Source organism: Somniosus microcephalus, chromosome 17 (assembly GCF_052327205.1).
Source record: "Somniosus microcephalus isolate GS21.2 chromosome 17, FLI_Smic_1.0, whole genome shotgun sequence".
NCBI lineage: Eukaryota > Metazoa > Chordata > Chondrichthyes > Squaliformes > Somniosidae > Somniosus > Somniosus microcephalus.
Window position 1 is genome coordinate 54,245,420 of NC_141003.1, and position 18,969 is coordinate 54,264,388.

General features: G+C 42.9%; 1 protein-coding gene across 7 annotated transcripts in view; it reads left to right on the forward strand.

The window, feature by feature from the left end:
• The window catches only part of LOC147105722 (voltage-dependent calcium channel subunit alpha-2/delta-1-like), an 856,467-nt gene that overhangs the window by 826,247 nt on the left and 11,251 nt on the right, over positions 1–18,969 (forward strand). For 4 of the 7 annotated variants that reach the window (XM_086010352.1, XM_086010355.1, XM_086010354.1 and 1 more), the window contains 5 exons: positions 163–215; positions 2,319–2,374; positions 5,202–5,331; positions 6,967–7,079; positions 10,758–10,840. In XM_086010352.1, the coding sequence (XP_085866478.1) occupies positions 163–215; positions 2,319–2,374; positions 5,202–5,331; positions 6,967–7,079; positions 10,758–10,840 (435 nt within the window). Of the gene's footprint in view, positions 1–162; positions 216–2,318; positions 2,375–5,201; positions 5,332–6,966; positions 7,080–10,757; positions 10,841–13,615 lie in introns of all 7 variants that reach the window. The other 3 variants (XM_086010353.1, XM_086010357.1, XM_086010358.1) reach the window with 2 other exon arrangements.

Genomic DNA, 18,969 nt, shown 5'->3' on the forward strand with positions numbered 1-18,969 from the left:
GAAATCTTGAACTGCATTGGAAAACTGTTGGCAATTTGAATGATGTATTCCTGAATTATCTCTTATTAATATAGAATATTTAAAATCATGGTTAGTTAGAAACTGCTTACTGAATTCAATAATCTCCTCAATTAATAATGCTGTTTCTTAAATCATTTTTAGCCCAGCATAGTCGATATTTTGAATATAGGTTGGTGGGCGTCAGCTGTGGCATGGTAAGTGAAAATGGTTTACTTCCTCTTACATTATCAGCCTTACTTCACTTAGTTAAGCAAGTGACAAAAATACACCAGTTTTGAAGGCAGCAGGGGGCCGAACACATCGATAGAACAGCCATTAGACTGGATTAAATATGTAAAGCTTTCGGCTTTGGGCATGCGGTCTGACCACAGAATAAATTCAGATAGACATTCAGGGATCACTTTGCCCGACTTTAATCTTGTACGTAGAGCATTTAACTTTGTTAATGGTGCTCTAACATTCTTACAGCACCTGTCTCCTCCACCTACACATGCTTGGGAGAGGAGCAGCTGAAGTCCAGCTACTCGCCCAATGTTCATTTTGAGAGTGTGTTATTCCCCCAACCTGGGTAGCAGTGATTCATCAGATGGGTTCAGTGCCTGTTTGAATTTGTCGCTCTGCTTCTGTTCCTGTGTATTTTTCACTATGTTGCTTGGTTCACCTGCTTAAATTTGGCATGGCCCAGTGGTTTGGAAATGCCTGTTCTCAGTGCTGCTTCCTCATTGCTTGAATTTGGATTTATGGACTAACGAGCAAGCAGCTCTTATAAGAGAGTTTTCCGAATTCAAACAGGTCCACCCAGCAGCACGTAAATATTACTGGAAGTACAGAGTGACCGTCAAGAGAGCGAGTGAGTCCCCCTCCCTCTGCTGACCTTCGTACAATGGATGCTGGAGCCGGACCGGTGGCCTTGCATCCAGCGTTTGAAGGGTGCAAATGGCGGGGTACACAGCAGAGGCCGTGGTTTCCTTCATTTGCATGAGGTTTACCTACACCCGCCGATATGTGGGTGGGCTTGTTGTTTCCTGGAAAACAGCGGGGAGAAGGGGACGCAACCAAACTGCAGCTTTCCACCTCAAGCTGCGCCAGACCAGTGAAGAAGTAGGAGGCAGAACACCTCGGCCAGAATGCCAGCCTGGGTAGGGCAGTGGAGTTGAAAACCTTACACAGACGACGTTCTTGTTTTTCTATACTCCGCACGGATGAGCCAAATGGCCTTCCTCATCCATGTCAATCTTGTAGCTGTTATACCAGCTACTACCTTCCTCTATGGTCAGGCAGCTGGGGAGAGGCAGGTCATTGGGATCAGGATGTGCGGGTGGGCAGAGTTTTTTTATGACGGCTCCAGCTGTGAGGCACTTTCGATATTAAAGCTTATATATTAGTGGAAAATGTCACAGTAGCACAAATTAGCTTGCTCACAGGAGTGAGCAATATAAATAAGTTGTTTCACAATAGAGTTTAAATTCGATCAAATCTAATTGTTGAAAGAAAAATAAATGGTTTAATATAGCTGCCATTAATTATTCTTTTAAAATGTAGTTTGTTTTCAGTATTCTTATTTAGAAACTGCTTAAATATTTCATTATTTACTAAGTTCTGTATTCCACTTTCAACCAACAGGGCTAGATATTCACCTTCACCACCTGGCTGGGAATCTGGCGACACAGGTCACAGGCCCTTTAGAGCCCTGGCCTGATTTTCATTCCATGGTGGAATGAGCATCTGGCGGGTTCTATAAAGGACAGGTCTTATGAGGAAATTTTGGACAGGCTAGGCTTGTATCTGCTGGAGTTTAGAAGAGTAAGAGGTGACTTGATTGAAACATATAAGATCCTGAGGGGTCTGGACAGGGTGGATGTGGAGAGGATGTTTCCTCTTGTGGGAGAATCTAGAACTAGGGGTCACTGTTTAAAAATAAGGGGTTGCCCATTTAAGACAGATGAGGAGAATTTTTTTCTCACAGGTTCGTGAGTCTTTGGAACTCTCTTCCTCAGAGGGCAGTGGAAGCAGAGTCTTTGAATATTTTTAAGGCAGAGGTAGATAGATTCTTGATAAGCAAGGGGGTGAAAGGTTATCGGGGGTAGGTGGGAATGTGGAGTAATCAGATCAGCCATGATCTTATTGAATGGCGGAGCAGGCTCGAGGGGCCGAGTGGCCTACTCCTGTTCCTAATTCATATGTTCGTATGTGATTCACCGAGCCAATTCCCACCCAGGCAGTGAAGGGGAAAATCTACCGTAGTTCTTGTCCCCAGCGTTCGAACATTCACTCTTTATCTCTTCATTGATGTCCAGGTCCTTACTGCAGCAGGTGTTCCTCAGCCTTACCTTCCCACATTTTCTTGAAGCAGGTACATGAAGATTTGTTTGGTGAAAGCTGTTGTTTCTAACGTGCCTTTACGTAGATTCTATTGTAAATGAAAAAACATCAGAGGAGAAATGAATTACGGTGCATTCACACGACGGCCATGATTTTCCACTTCGATGGAATCCCTGCACATTTTGGTCAGGTGAGAGTAGGGTTGCCAACTCTAGTTGGGCGTATTCCTGGAGGTTTAATCACATGACCTACTGCCTCCAACCGCCCCGCCCCCCACTCTCCTGCTATTGGTCGCTTGACACGTCCGTCATCACCGCGATCCGTCTCCTTTCGCCAGTTGGTAAATTAACAGGCTTTTTGTTACCCGATTAGGTGATTCTTGACTCAGTCAAACGGCCTTTTCCCCCACCATCTCCAATATTTTTACAACTTATTTATAAAAATTAGTTAGAAAACTAAGTGAAAATGTTCAACCAAAAAAAGTTAAAAAAAACACAATTCTTGCTCGCAGCGTTCCTGGAGATTAATCTTCAATTTCTGGAGACTCCAGGCCAATTCTGGAGGTTTGGCAACCCTCGGTGAGAATCTACCCACCCCTGACCACGGACAGTTTTCCCAGGTTAGGGTTATTTGAGAGTTTTTTGGTGGGCCTCTTTTGTGGATCCCACCTGAGGGCGGCAGGAAACTGGCTGTGGAAGGCTTCAGACCTGCTGCATTAAAATGTGGCTGGCAGCATTGGTGCTGTCCAAAAGAATTTTTACATAATGGCCTAGAAATTCGGTGGGCTGCGCCACCAGTTAGCGCCTAAAGAGGGCACTCAGTGGCTTTAGCGCCACTGGCCGTGCCTCCCGCGATATTTAGCGGGGCGCTAATGGCGGCGTTAGCCTGTTGCGCCGCGCCACCACCGATGACGTCATCGGTGTGCGCAGCGCCCCGCTACCGCCCCGATCATGATATTTGGTCGCACCCGCCTCTGTAACGCCGATCGCAAATCGCGCCCGGTTCACGGGGCCTACCTGTGGCGGTAGTGGCGCAAATTAAGGTGGAGGTGCGGGGCGGCCATTTTTTCGGTGGCCGCCTGCCAGCACCTCCATCCCCGGCCTCCTGATCACCCCCCCCCCCCCCCCCCGGGCAGTGCCGGCTGTGTCCCAAGAGCCCGGCACTTCTCCTCGGTGCCGGGCTCTTTTGCCGGCACTCGCGATCGGTCATCGCGCTGGTGCAGGCCCCTCCCCCTTAAGAAGGGGAGGAGGGCCTGCAGTGCGCCGTGCCGCAGTGTGGCGCTGCGGCACGTTGCGCTGCGATATTCAGTTTCAGCGCCCCAAGAGGGACGCGGGGCGCTGCTCGAGGCGCCCCGCGTCCCTCTTGGGGCGCTCCAACTGAATTTCCGGCGGGCGCAACTGCTCCGTTTGCAGCGGTAATTCCGGCGCCCAGGTGAGCTTGGCACCCCATTTGGGGCTCCACCAAATTTCTAGGCCAATCTGTTTAAAGAATAAGCCTATTCAGTCGATCACCCTGCGTCCTTTAATTTTTAAATGTCCCCATTGCCATGGCAACTCTGGACACCAGGAATGTCCAGGTGTTTCTCGGGCCCGGCATTGCTAAGGCACAAGTGATGGGTAATGAGTTGAATGATGTAATCCCTTCATTTACTTGCCATTACATTAAGCCCACATAAATTTGGGTGGAAAATTCCAGGCGGGACAGGGGAGAGCAGGAAGCCGGTGGAACAACTCCCCAAGAGATTTCCAATTCCCGTCTATTGGAGTGATAGTGGAGAGCCGGGTAACTCCAACAGAAAATGCTGGCCCCCAAGTTTAGCAGCTGTGATGAGCGGTTTTGGCTTTGCACTGCCATTAAACTTGTGCAGTGTAGATCGGTGTGTCGATGCCTGAGCTGACTCTAAGGTGAGACACAGTAAGACTACTGCTTCCAAGCTGTCTGTCTTCCAAGCTAAATTTCTTGACATTGACTCACAAAACATACAAAAAAAGGATCGGAAAAGATCAGCACGTCCATCAAGCCTGTCCCATCTTGGTATGGCACAACTTCCGCTCTTCATCGCCCCCACCTTCCCCGCGCACCCCCTCACCCACACTCCCCCCCACCCCATGCAGCCGTGCAATCTCCTGTGTTGGACAAAAAGAACCTTAGGCCAATTTAGAAAAACTCTGGAAATTCCTCTCCGACACCCAAAGGTGATCAAGAAAATTTCAGGAGACCATAGTAACAGGGTAACAGAACCCTCAATAACCCACCTACCTTCTACAGGTGGATATTTTTCCCACGCTTGGGAACTCATCCATCTCCCTTTTGAATCCTTGCAATAAATCTACACTCACTGCATGTGCCGGTAGCTTATTCCAGAGGTCAATGACTCGCTGCAAAAAAAAAAGTACTTCCGAGCATCTAACTTCTGCTTATCTCCCCTGATCCTCCCTAACCTAGCTAGCTCCAGTAGCCTATTCACTTGGACCGAGTCTAACCCTTTCATTACTTTAAAGACCTCAACCCTATTTTCTCGACGTCTATGTTTTTTTCAAAGTAAAACGCCCTGGTTTTCTCAGCCTGTCCTGGTAACTATGGGCCTTTAAACTAAGTATCAGTCTAGTGGCCCTCCTCCAAACCTTATCGAGGGTTAGCATCTAAGAAGTTAACGCCTGCACATATCTTCATGCTGCTGCACCTGCAGTGTGAAGGCACCGTTAAGGGGATTTTTTAGGAAGATTTATTCTACAAATGCATCTATCTTTTTTCTGACAGTACATTTATATTATATCGACTGCAAGCATGATAAACTGTCCTTGTGAAGAATAATATTGCAGCTCAACCTTTACTCACCTTTCATTTTTGGTTTACAGTTGATGCAGACTCTGAGGATTTCTCCGAACTTTTATCGAAGTCCAGCTGTATCACTGAACAGACTCAGTATTACTTTTATGACAATGAATCCTCCTTCTATGGGCTTGTGGACTGTGGTAACTGTTCGAGGTAGGATTACAACAAAGCTCTCTTAGACTCTATTTGTGCAGTGGCTTAGATCAGTGTTTTTCAGACTGTTCAATGTTTGAAAGTACTGACAATTTCCAAAAGCCACCGGTCTACACTTCCAATAGGTATCATTAAAAGAAATCGACCCAAAAGAAAAATTCCGTTAAAGAAAGAACTTGCATTCATGAAGCGCCTTTCACGACCTCAGGACGACCCCAAAGGGCTTTATAACCAAGGAAATACTTTTGAAGTGTAGTCACTATTGTAATGTAGGAAGGATGGCCACCAATTTGCACACAGCAAGCTCCCCTTGTGGTCAGGTCACCCTTCCTAATAGCTCCTATTTTGGCTTGCCGTCCATTTTTGTCTGATTATGCCTCTATAAAACAGCTTGGGACGTTTTTCTATATTAAAGGTGTTCATATAAATGCAAGTTGATGTTGCTGTTGCAAAGTGTGAATGGCCCCAATGCACAGAAGTCCTTAGCTTGGATAGATAACAGGTTACAGAAATAAAGGAAGAGAACTACAACAGCGACTCACATTTATGTAGCCGCTGCCGTGTCATGAAACATGCCAAGGCGCTGTCACAGCAATAATTGACACTGAGCAGGAAGGAGGGGAGGCGACTGAGGCCTGTCCAAAGTGGTGGAGCCGAGGACATTTTTGAAGGTGGGGAGAGAAGATGCAGACTTTTTTGAGGAGAATTCCCAAGTGCAGAGTCTCTGCCACTGATGGGGGAGTGGCTGGAGGGGCCGGGTGACAAGAGTGTATGAGTCACAAGAGCAGACTTTCTCCCCGAGTTGGAAAAAAAATCCCCATGTCAGTGAAGATGGCAGTTTCAGGTTCTTAATTGCGACATTGGTTTCTGCGCATCACCTGGCAAGTGGTTCGTGACATCTCCATCTTATTCCTGCTGAAGCTGCTCCCATGATGAGCATGCCTGGCAAATGGAACATTAGCATTGTATTTGTTGAGGGAGAACTACGTGCTCATTTTTACTGCGGTAATACAATTAGCAAGAAATTCAATTCAACAGAAGTTGTTTCATTGTGTTGCAGCATTTGACAATCCGAGGGAAGAGGTTTGCGAGACACTTTTCATGAAAGATGGTGCCTCGGTATTAATGTCACAATGCTGATGTGTGCCGTGTGGGATTCGACTGCAGGCTATGTAAAAAAAAAGAAATGGGGTTAGGTAAAATGTTTGTGGCTTTTTTTTGTTAATATTAAAAATAAGAGGGTGAAATTAGTCTTTGCCAGTGGTGCTAAATGAGCTCATAGCGAATCAGCAGCCCGTTTCACACCACCCCTTGAAGTCAATGGAAAGGAAAGTTGGGCGGGGTGTAGAAGAGGCTGCCGATTCGCTGAGAGTCCATTTCACACTGCTGGTGCAGATCAATTTCATTCTCATGAAATCTAATCAAAAGAAATGACAGTTTTTTCCAAATGAGACTAAAATGGCTGCATAATGGACTATCCTTTGATCAGAATCTTTGCTCATTCAGCCCAGAAATGATGCACATCCATTCCCCTTGGTTAATATTTTTCACAAAATCATTTTTGATCAAAAGTTATTTCTTTTTCTTGTGTTCACTCTGCTGAATATTAATTTGATATCAATGTTTATTTTTTAGGCTTTACCATGCAGAGAAGCTCTCCAAGACAAACCTGGTGTTTATACTGGTGGAGAGTAAGCCCACATGTCAGTCCTGTGACTCAAAGCCTCTTATGCAAGCAGAACAAAAATGTATCCTCTACTGGGCCAATGTTGTACTAAAGTGCTATTTTCCATCACTGAGCACAGTAGTTTGATGGGGGATTAGGAATGGTAGTTACAAATGGGACATTAATGCGATTGCAATAGTGATTCTATCACTGCTCAATGATGTGGAGTCAACTCAGAATAGGAACATTTATGATACGTGTTGCACAGTAATAAAAGAGGCGTTGTTAATCACAAATGATAAAAATGTTACTTGGCACTCTTGATTTGCTATTGGGATGTCATGGGCTGCAACATCCTCCCCCAGATCAGTTGACACTGTTCATGGGCAATCAACTGGAGATTACAAAGCTAGACTGGAGATCTATCTTAATACTCTCAGGAAGCACAAGCTGGAATTTGCTGCCAATCCCATGAGATGTAGGCTCAAAGTGGTTACTGGAAGTCCTATATTAGGTCCATTTTTGTGAAGAGGCAAGACAGTTGGAATATTAAACTATGGGATTAATAGTAGTAACTGATAATTTTAAAGAAGGTGGAGGCCAAAAATCTGCAACCCTTGTGGTGCACTCCCACAATAACTTTGGTGGGGCATAGTTTAAACCAGGCCCTAGATAGGCCACATTCTTGCATGGAAATTCATCCGGATCTTGTTGGGAGCCTCTGCCCACCTCAAACATAGCTGGGGTGGAGACTCCCTTCATCAGGAGCTGTCGCATCTCCGACCCTCAGAGGGATCTGGTGTAGGGTTGGTTGGATTGTGCCATTACTATCAAAAGATGGAAGTGGGCCTCATTTGGGGGCCTAGACTGAGATCATGCTAGAAGATCTTGACCCTCTTCTGTGGATCAAACCTGATAAATGTAGAGTCCAGCGACTGTATTTGACATGGCTTTACCCCCAACATGGCAGACTTTGGGCTGGATTTTCATTCAGGAGTCGGGTAGGAGGCGGGACTACAACTTTCGGGGTTGTAGTCCCGCCTCCATCGAGATGTAGCCAATCCACATGATTTTAACTTGATTGACCTTGTTGAGCCCGCCCAGCAGGCTCAGCAGGCCAATTAAGGGCCACCCGGCAACAGGTGATGTCACAGACTGAAATTTCATCTGTCAAGAGGTTTTGACGGATGAAATATCAACGTTTCACAGCTGTTTGAAGCTGTCAAACACTGACAGTCTTACTTCTAACCTGAGTCCTTCTTCACAGACTCGGTTAGAAATCTCTCCTGCACAGAAAGCTGAAGGCTGTCACTTTTGACAGTTCACAGCCATTCTGCTTTCTGTGCTGGTGAGATGAGGGTTTCCTGAGACCTAAAGGAAGGAAGGCTGAAAAGGTAAGAAAAGGTAATTTAAACTTCTTTAAACACTTTAGACACACCAAACACACTTACCTTTGCACTCATGCACCCATCACTCACCTGAACACCGACTTCTCGACCCTTCCAAGTCCTTCAACCCGACGGCCCACCTCCTCTAACTTGGCATGGTTTGGAGCCATTGGGAATCCTACACTTCAGCATTAAAAATAGGGATTAGGCTAAAAACTGCCTGTTAACTACCTCGGGTAGGCAGGTCCCAGTGCGGGGCGGGTACCCGCCTCCTTTGAAACTGGCATGGAGGTGGGTTGGGTGCGGGATGGGGTCGGGACCCCTGATTTCGGGATTTTAACCCCCCACACGCCTCCAATCCCGACTCCACAGCCCAATGAAAATCCTGCCCTTTGTGTCTGCAATTTTATGACCTTTTCGCTATCAATCTTGCATTTCTTGAGAGTTTTTTCCCACACAAATGGGGAGATGTGACATCTTTATATTCTATTTAGTGTTACATGAATGGTTTGAGTTCGGGATAACGGCTTCTCATACTAGTACGGAATGTCTGTAGTATAAACACAGCACCTTCTAGAGTACTTAACTTAGAGGCTTTAATTAGTTTATGGCTTTTCAATGGCTTGAACTAGCTGAGTGCTTGTTTTAGCTAACAGTCTTTTCCCAGCATTATGTTCAACAGCTAAATTCCATTTTGTGTGGCCAGCTTTCAAGCTAAAACTCCATTTTAGCCACACTTCAGGCAATTCCTCTGTGAAGCTTGAAGGCATCTTTTGGACATTTTATGGGACACCGTTCCTACAACCCCTTCATCTATTTCAACTTCACTCTTCAAGTTCCATCCTACCTGTCAAGTACACGTGCCTCCTATTTGTACTTCCAGTATACAATACTTTTACATTTGTTCGTACTGAATTTCACTTGCTATTGAATGGCCCAGGCTGCTTCGTCTGAGTCATAGTCTGATGTGATCTTCAATAATAACTACATATATTAAGGTTACAATTCTAGGGAATCTATGTAGACCAGGAGCAGAAGGAGTCCCAGGTTAGACCCCCTGGGGAGGCAAACTCAATACTCACACCGCCTCCCCATCCTCTTCCCCCGCTCCCGGCCCCTACATTGTGATCTAGCTCTTGACTACTCTCTGCTTCCTCCCCTCTAGTCAGTTACTAATCCATGACTTCCCCTCAATGTCCGCCAAACTCACACTGTTGAGTCTTCCATGCAGTACTTAACAAAGGTCTTATGGAGGTCTGAGTGCACCATCTCGTGGTTTCCTTATCAATTTGGGATGTCACTTCCTCAAAAGTCTGCGTTTCAGGCAGTATTTACTCTTTTTAGGCCGTCATTTATTAGGTTATCTTCATACAGTTCATTTTTTTCCTGATTATTGATTCCATTTTCCTATTGTTGAGCAACTACAAATGACCCTTCAGTTTCTAGGTATGGCTCTGTGGTTGCCGGTAGCTTGTGTCACTGTTCTTGGATGTTGGAAATACTTTTGCCTCTTTCCAGTTTGTTGGAACTTCCCCAGTATTCACCGATTCCCAGAAAGTAAGTCAGTGCTTCAGAAATCTCATCTCTTATCCTGGTGGTTCAGCCCTTTTGTTTTATTTGGAACCTCTGCTTCCCTGATAGTGAAGTCCTGGATAACATTTGAGGTGTGTTTCATTTGGACGGAATATATGTCCACGCTGGTAAAAGAAAATCCTCCAAGAATTCGTCTGATGACCTGTTCATTCTCCTGTTCAGCTCCATATGGGTCCCTTCGGGTCTTAAGTTCCTCCCTGACTGCCTGATTGCTGTTATTAGATCCGAAGATTTTTTTTTTAGAATTATGTTTTGCATTTAGTTCTATGACCCTCGACAGTTTTTTTTTTCTTGGCACCTCAAACATTTTTTGTAATCTGCTTCTGTAAAGGCCTTTAACTGAGCATGCACTCCTTTCTTGACACATTTTATAAATCTTATTTTATTCCCAATCTCCTGAATTTTAGCTATAATATGGTGCACACAGTTGATGACTGGTGATATGCCGGGAGACTTGGAGAGGCCCCAGGCTACATAAAATAAGTAATAAGTTACAGTTGATCATTCCTGAATGCATTCATTTTGAAACAGAAAGTCTCTGTGGGAATTGCAGGCAACCCTGCTGCCTTGACCAATTTCCCTTTAACTATAGACCATATAAATCCTCACTAATTGAATTTAAATGTGAAAGAGCGTGCAAAAATGCCAACTCAATTGATTCTCAGTTGACAAAATGATGAATAGCTGGAGAATAATGTAGTGATGATTTAAAAGTGAACGTTTATGGAATGCATTTTGTTTTCTTTCATAGTCTGTTTTTCCTTAATTACACTTTGCAGCTGATGGACCTGATCCTTGTCTTTTAGCTCAGAACCCTAGACACAGGAAAGGTCCCGATGTATGCTTTGATTCTGATGAGCGTGTAAGTATGCAAGGTTTGGACTCGGGAAGAAAATTGAGCAGTAAATGAATATCTTGGAGTGTTGCTGTAGTATGTAGCATCTGGCGAGGTTGTGTCCAGATAGCAACTTTGTACAAATGTGATACTGCTCTGGGCCATAGTTTCTTTATTTTGATAACATATCATAACTCTTTTGGAATGTTAACATAAAATTAACTGCAGCTTTCGATATCCTTTCTTCGAATACTCTACTTTCACGCATGAAATCTGGTTAATTGTGACTGAAGTTTGTCCCCAATGCGTGGAGCCTAGCTCCTCCTATACACACTCTTTCTATAATACCATAAGGTTGTTCAATATCAGAATGTTCTTCAAGACAGTTTCTCCATAATGGATGGATATATATCTCTCTGCTGATCTCAAATTTCATGCAATAAGTCTGAGTTAAGAAAATCAGTAGTTGTATAACCTGGAGCACACTGAAGGCTCTGTTGATAACAACAGGATCTCAGCTTCTCCTGTATACTATAGAATATTACAGCAAAGAACACCTGCATGGTCTTTCTTCATATGAACCATCCATTCCAATGTCTTCTCTACTATTTCTAACACCCTTAATATTTCTCGTTTTCAAGCAACAACCTAATTCCCTTTTAAAGGAATTCATGGGCTCTGCTCCAATAAGCATTCATGGCTTAGTATAGAGAATTCTATATTCTAACCGTCCTTAGTGTAAAGAATCTTTCTTCTAACCTTCAACAACCCATCACTATTCACCTTCATGATCCTGACGACTTCTGTCATGTCACCTTGAACATTCTCAGCTCTAGCAATAAAGCCCTTTCTACTTGGGCCTTTCTTCATAACAATTATTCACCATCCTTGCTAACATTTTAGTAAATCTATATTGCACCTTTTCCATTGCTTTTATGTCCTTATATAATGGGGTGGCCAAAACTTTATACAATATCCAACTGCAGCTTAACTAAGGTCTTGTACAAGTTCAACATTAACTCCATACATGCCTTGAGGTACAAAACCAAGGATTCTGCTTAACCTTTTGTATGACCTTATTTATTTGAATTACCATCATTAATGACTTGTGTATCTGCACATCAAAGCCTATTTTTCCCTTTCTCCAGTACTTCCAAAGAATATTCTGTCACATGTCATTGGGTAGCATAGCTCCTTAAAACATTCATCTATGGATGTGTTTTTTGGAAAAAATAACATAACGAATGACCTGCAGGAGCTGTGTTTATAAAAAAAAAAAGAAAAAAAAAAAAAAAAGGCTGTATTCCCCATTTCTAAACTTGAGCTTACTACTCTTGTACTATATTGCACACCATTCTTGGCTGAAAAGATGATTTAGTAATCGGGTCCCATGACTAAACTGGTGTCGTTTTTACTTAGTGTGAGTTGCATGACCCTGGTCAAAGATGTCTTGCCCTCTGATTTCTCCTCTTCCTCGAGCTGGGGAACCACCTTGCTCCCATTCTATGCCTCCACCAATAATGAGGCTGAGATCAGAAGTAACAGTTCTGAACTCTGAACCTGGCACTCTGCAGCACTGCAGACACGTTTATAACTTGCAGTATCAGACTATCAGCAGCTGAATGTTTACCGTTACAGTCCCCTTTAAAGCTGAAGTGGGAACACTTTCTGTTCTGTATCTATCTCAAAAAATATAATTAAAAATACATGCTGTACCATTATTAAAATTTTCTTGCATGTTTAGTCTTCAGAGAGACCTGGCACTTTGGGTCTCCTTCCTGCCAGAGCATTTCCATGACATCACTAACGAGGGCAATGTATGGGCTCCATTCCTTATAATGAGGTCTGCAGCTAAGAACAGGCTTATGAACTGATCCAGGAGGTCATGCCTGATGAGAACATATGGTATCAGCTGGGTATGTTACAAACTTTGCCAGTCTCCTTTCTCTCTCTTGGCTTGCCCAATTCCCTGGCATTTGAATTTTAAATTACAATGAACAATTAGCCCTGATCAACTTTGGTAACTCATAATCTTGGAAACTTCTATCAGGTCATCCCGAAACCTCCTTCATAAACAGTTTTTTTTAATCCTGCGGGTGGTATGAGGAATAACAAACGTAGTAACTTTAGGCAATAATTAATTTTCCGAGTTTAGTGATTATCCTAAATGGCTTGAGTTTTGTTCTGACTTTTCTGCATTTTACAACACTTGTAAGGTGGCTTCCACTCTTATAATTTAAGAATTGCTTAATTGAGTTGCTGCCTTAAGATGATAGCAACTTTCCTATATATACTGAGTGGGAATGTCATTGCTAAAGATCCTAAACTAGGTGCATTAAAAGATGGAGTCCATTTATCCAATTTGGCCTCATGCTGCCTACATAAACTTTCATCATAACTGCTTGGGGATCTAGTCACAATTTTTTTCTCTCCATATTATGCATTTGAGATGGTTACACATACCATACCTGCAACTAGCTGAAGATCTGCATATTCCTGATCTTTCATGATGCTAAAAATATCATGTGGGCTTCCCACAAGTCCTTTACGTGAAAGTACAGTAGCATTGTTGCTCACAAGCTTGATGTCTTTGCTGATGGATGTGTTATTGTGTGTGCTTTTAATTTGTTAATAGTGGGGTATTTTCTGTTTTGTGATTTACACTGTGACTTTCTGCTCTAGGTGGACGCTCACATTAACTCTGCCAGCAGCCAGCAAAATGCATGAACTCATCTTGTTTGTCTCTTTTTTTTTTGTGTTCCCTTTCTTTTTTCTTCTTGCTACTTTGCCCGTTGTTAATAGGATGAGCCTATATGCACAACGAGTCGTGCCTCTGCCGTGGAGTCAGCTCCTCTCTTCATTTTACTGCAAGTTTTGATGTGGTGCGGAGGGTCAGTTACTTTCACTGGATTTTGTTCTTTAGTTTCCTTCTTAGGTGTGATATTAACATGAAATTAACATCCTACAAATGATTGTGGTCCAGAGCGAACTTTATTGTGGTTTGATAATTGCAAAGCAAGTTTTTTTCCAACTAAGTTTGTGTTTCCTTTTAGAATTTGATTTTTTTTTCTTAGAGCTATTAATTTTGAGTTCTTTCCAGAATGCGAGTGTTTGCACATCGTGTATGTATTATTTAATAGTGCATTTGAATTTATTTTCATAGACAAAAATCATGCTTAATAGCCTGTCAGTTTGGTAGATAAAATTGAAACATAATTATAGCACATGGAGAGCCATATTAACTACATTTCAATAAAGGGAAATTACTTTTAAAAAAATAGCTTGACTTAAAAATTAGTTTTGCAACACTAAGATATACATTTTAATTTCCTGAAATACAAAAATTACAAAATAGATTAAGACAATACAAATTTTTGATGGAATTTAACTTTTGACAAGGCTGAGATTTTATAATGATAAAATTATGTATTTTTTTTAGTTTTATAAGTTTGATACAATGTAGATGTTAATCTCTGTATTTCCCCTTCCAAATATTGCCCTCTCCTTCTAAAGCTCTTCTAGTTCTCCATTGGCTGGATGAGTGTGATGGGCAAGTGGGACTATGGACCTGTCTACAGCCCTGGTCCAAACACTTACAGGTCCTGTGGTTCAGTCCTGAGTCGATGCTGGTGAGCCAAGCTCATCAACCATGGCAAGTGATCGTGTAGCTATTTTTTCCATCTGGAATAAAAATCTCCTCACTGTTGCTATATCCTTCTCTTGGGGCTTTCTGGATGTAGAACAGCAAAATCCAGAAAGAGTCCAATTCATTCCGTGCACACCTGAACTGAAAAGTTACTTTGGGGTTTAGAATTCTGATAAATGTGCATATCACAAAATTGCGCAATTCTGTTATGTGCCTCGGGCCTGCACCAGGAGCAGGTGCATTGGAATTTTTTACCCCTTAGTTATGTAGTTTGAAACGAAAGTCACGCATTTTAACAAGAACTTAATGCACAATTATAAGAGTTGACAAAATAAATCTGTAGCATTTGAATTTCCAGCATTATATTTTTCTTTTTAAAGTCTTTTGATTTTGCTTATAACAATCTCTTTATCTTATGGAGTCCACTGTTTTAAATTGTTGGACACTGTTAAGAGAAAATAGAATGAATGATTTTTTTTTTAAGATTAGGCAGCACTTTATCACATTTTGTTTAACTGTGAAGTGAAACACAATCCCGTGTAACTACCGTTCAGACATCAAGATAGTTTCCATCTTACAAATGGGGAAGGTCATTTAGCCCATCTTAATTCATCCATCCAGATTGGTGCATCTAATTGTTTCTTAAATGATTCCATGGTTTTCGGCTTCATTATTCTATCTGCAACCGTTCCTCATCCTTTGAGTTACTTACTGATATCAGTTCTAAATTTACCTTTTACTTGAATGACTCTGTTGTTTCTTGGCGACCAGAGCACAAAACAGTATACGAGCTGCGGTCTGACCAACGCACTGTACCGTTTGATCACAATTTCCTATGGCTTATAGTCTACTGTTTTTGCTACGTAGCTCAACCATCTGTCGGCTTTGTTGATTGCTGCTCTGTAGTGGTTGGACATGTTTAGCATTGAGTCTATGGGTCTCTTTCCACTTCTGAAGTCTGTGTCTTTTCACTTCCTAGCATAGAGGCCCCAGGACTAAAATTTATTTCAATTGTCATACTAAGCGCAACCTACGTTCCCACACTGAATTGCACATTCCAATTTGCCAAGCTCCATGACCAAACATTCAATTCTGACTGACCTTAGACTCTGGTTTACTTATTAATTAGACTTCATGGCCTTAATAGGACCTCATTACCAGCAGCATAATACACTGTGAAATAACACTCCTGTCCTTATAAAACAACTTACCATCAACTTCCCGGATGGAATTCCATGGAAAATAAAATCAGGCGGAGTGTAAATCGCGTGGTCAGTCCGATCCCATCAGTTTCCTGCTGGGCGGGTTTAGTTAAAATTATCTCCACTATCTTTTATTTAAGTATTTAAAACCACAAAGTCTAATTGTTAAGTGAACGGAGCCTGAGGTAAGTCAGAGTTTAATTGTTCTCTGGCCAGGGGATTTTCCAGATGGGAAGAACTGAAAGTCTGAACATGGCGTTTGGCAGGACTGTTAATGCGGGGGTGAGATGCTTGTGAAGCACTAGGGTGATGAGTTGGTCACGAACAGCTTTTGCTGCTGCTGTTCTGTTGGGTTCGTCTTCTCTTCATCTAAAAATAACAGATCTTGTTGCTCCTCAGTCTCAAGTGGATGACCACGCTGCAAGCCTAAATTATTGGCTGTAATGGACGGATCTCCCAGACCTGTCCGGGCATCTGAAGTGTTGTTTCAATATGCCGACCAGTCCGCTCTACGGTGGCTCTTGTGTCGCTACGGCTCTGCTTATATCTTATTTCAGTGGGTGAGTGAGGATGTCTTGAGGGTGTCATTGGCCAGGTGGAGCGAGGGTAACCTGTATGCACTGGGAGCTCCTGGTCGAAGTGTGCTGGAATCGACACCTACCACAGTATGGAAGCATCAAGGCACCTCTCAGGAAACTGTGCAAACACCTGCATTTACTTACTTGCCAGCTGCACGTTTGGGAATGAAACCTTTTTCAGATGAGGTATGCTACCAACTCATGGTTACCTGATGGCTACTTAGCAGTGTATTACTGCCTAGGCTTGGAAAAGCTTGCTGTGGTTGCAAGTCCAACCACCCATTCATGCAGGATCCTGCTGCCCATGGGGAAGGAGATCAAAGTGCTGAGGCCTTCAAAAAAGGGTTTTATGACCTGTTCTGTACAGGAGTGCATGGCAGACTGGCTGTGCACCATGTCACCTGCTGCAGCCTCTAAGTACCCAGAGGTGAAAAAATATAGAGCCACAGTCACCTTCATGGCCAGCAGCAAGGCATGTCCACCTCTCATTGTTGGCTCCATGTCAAGTTGCACAGGACAGTTACAGCCCCTTGGCTGAAATGCAGCCTCCTCAGATATTGCTCCTCAATGAATTTTGGTTCTGTACTCTTTGTGTGGTGGGTAGTCTTGCCTTTGTGCTTTCCTCACTGATCCCTGCAGCTGCTACTGCTCTTCCTCCTCCCATACAACCATGTAGGTGTTGCTAGGAGCATTGCTGTCCTCCAGAATATTCATAGATTGTATGAGCCTCCAGAAGTTATCGAATTTGAGAAAACCTCTCTCTCTTCCCCAAACCAACACTGTATAAAAGGCCAGGCTTCTTTCCACCTGGACCCACTGATCCAACAAGTTTCAGGTAAGTTCCCTTTAAATTATGCACCAAAGGGCCTGTCTGCTGCCTGTACTGGCCACTTTACTGGCCTGGTCCTGCACTCAGCGATAGTCCTGCTATCTGCCATGAAAATCACATTAGTGTACTATCTACATTATAGGACCCCAGTTTAGATAATGAACTGCGGCTGCCTGATCAGGACCTGATCCAAAATGGCATATGCAGCATCGCCAATATAAACAGCGTGGTAAGTGTACCGATACCATTTTAAGACTGCTACTCTGCTGTTTATGCCAGATGGGCCAAGTTAAAATCGGCCCCACTGAGTTGCTTTGAGAGAGAAGAAATCAAAAGAAATCGTCCTTTCTGATACTGGTGGACCTTCTGTGTATTTCCCGCATTTTCTCTTTCTACTTTAGATTTCAGATTTCCAACATTCACACTTTTTCACTTGATCTCAAAAAAGTTTGTTTTAATTGTGAAATCAGGGTCACGGGCTAAGGCCTATCGTGCAGGATGCCATCAAGGGTAGAAATGATAAAAGATTGCTGTTTAATGCATGGATCAAACTCCGTCTGGAGAAGTGTGTGTAATTCTAAACACCAGTTCAAAGGAAGTTACTATTGCTGTTGAGAGGTAGAAAGGTGAGCAGTAAAGTGTGACCGAAATGGTAATTTCCCCTAGTCTGAGTGACACAGAAATGGCGATCTGCTCTCTTTTGGAATCTCTTTATTGTAACTGTAGCAAGGCCAGGGTACTGCCATTGTTAAAATGGGGACCAAGGTTGCTCTTTTTAAGTCTTGTATCCTTTAGGTTCAAGAGTCTATAAATGCAGCAAATGCACAGACAATTTCTGGAGCATGGGTACTCGTTTTATAGGGAGTGGCTCACCTCTGTTTATATTATTGCTTGCGGGGCAAAATAGTTTGATTAATTCCTCAATGTCTGCACTTCTGCCACTGTGGGAAAGAGGGGGAGCTGTTAGCTGTGAGGGATGTCTCGATGTTGATCACTGATGACATGGTGGGCTTCTTCTGGCATAAAGATCTTGAGCTAGCTGGTCTTCTCTAGTTTGTATGCTTCAACTCGTTAGCTCCATGTCACTGAAGTGGGAAATTCCAGGTACCGTATCCCCCAGAAACGTGTCGTAATGAAGCAAGCTTGCCTTGTGGTGGTGGTGGGCTGGCGTGTAGAGAAGAGAAATTTGGAATTTCTTGGTACACGGTCAGAAGGCTAAAAGTGAACACTTTCAGAGTATATGTTTCAAACAAAGTTAGATTTTAATGGCATTTCCATCTTCCCAAGCTTAAGTTGTGTACCTTTTGAATTAAAGAAAACTGGCCTTTCCTTTCACGGCCTTTGTAAAATACGTAGTAAATAGTTAAAAGAAAAAAACCTGCATTTATGCTGCAGCTTTAACTTCTTGGGATGTCACAAAGCACCTAACAACCAATGAATGAATTTTGAAATGGAGTCACACTGTTCTGCAGGCAATCTTGGCAGCCAGTATGTTCAAACTCTTCTGTCATTTCTGACACCTCGAGTTGGTTCAACCTTGACATAAAGATCCACTCTTGTAAAGCTATTGGGGATCTAGGATTTGAACTTATTGGTTCAAATCTGGGACTGTGATTCCAAGAGGATTTAAGATAAATTCAGAGGGGGATGAAGGTAATGTTATATTCATGCAATGAAAAGCTGCACAGTGCATAATGTGTGCAATAATTCACAAATGCTGGATGTCACCAGTTCCAGAGTGACACTCCCAAGTGTTTTAAAAACGCATAATGATAAAACCAACACATACAATATCAAAATTGGAAAAAGAAATATGGTTAAATGCTGCCTGAGCTTAAGAGGTCAATGGCATCTGCTTGTGCAGAATGTACCATGGTGACTAACTTTGTTTTTTTCCCCTT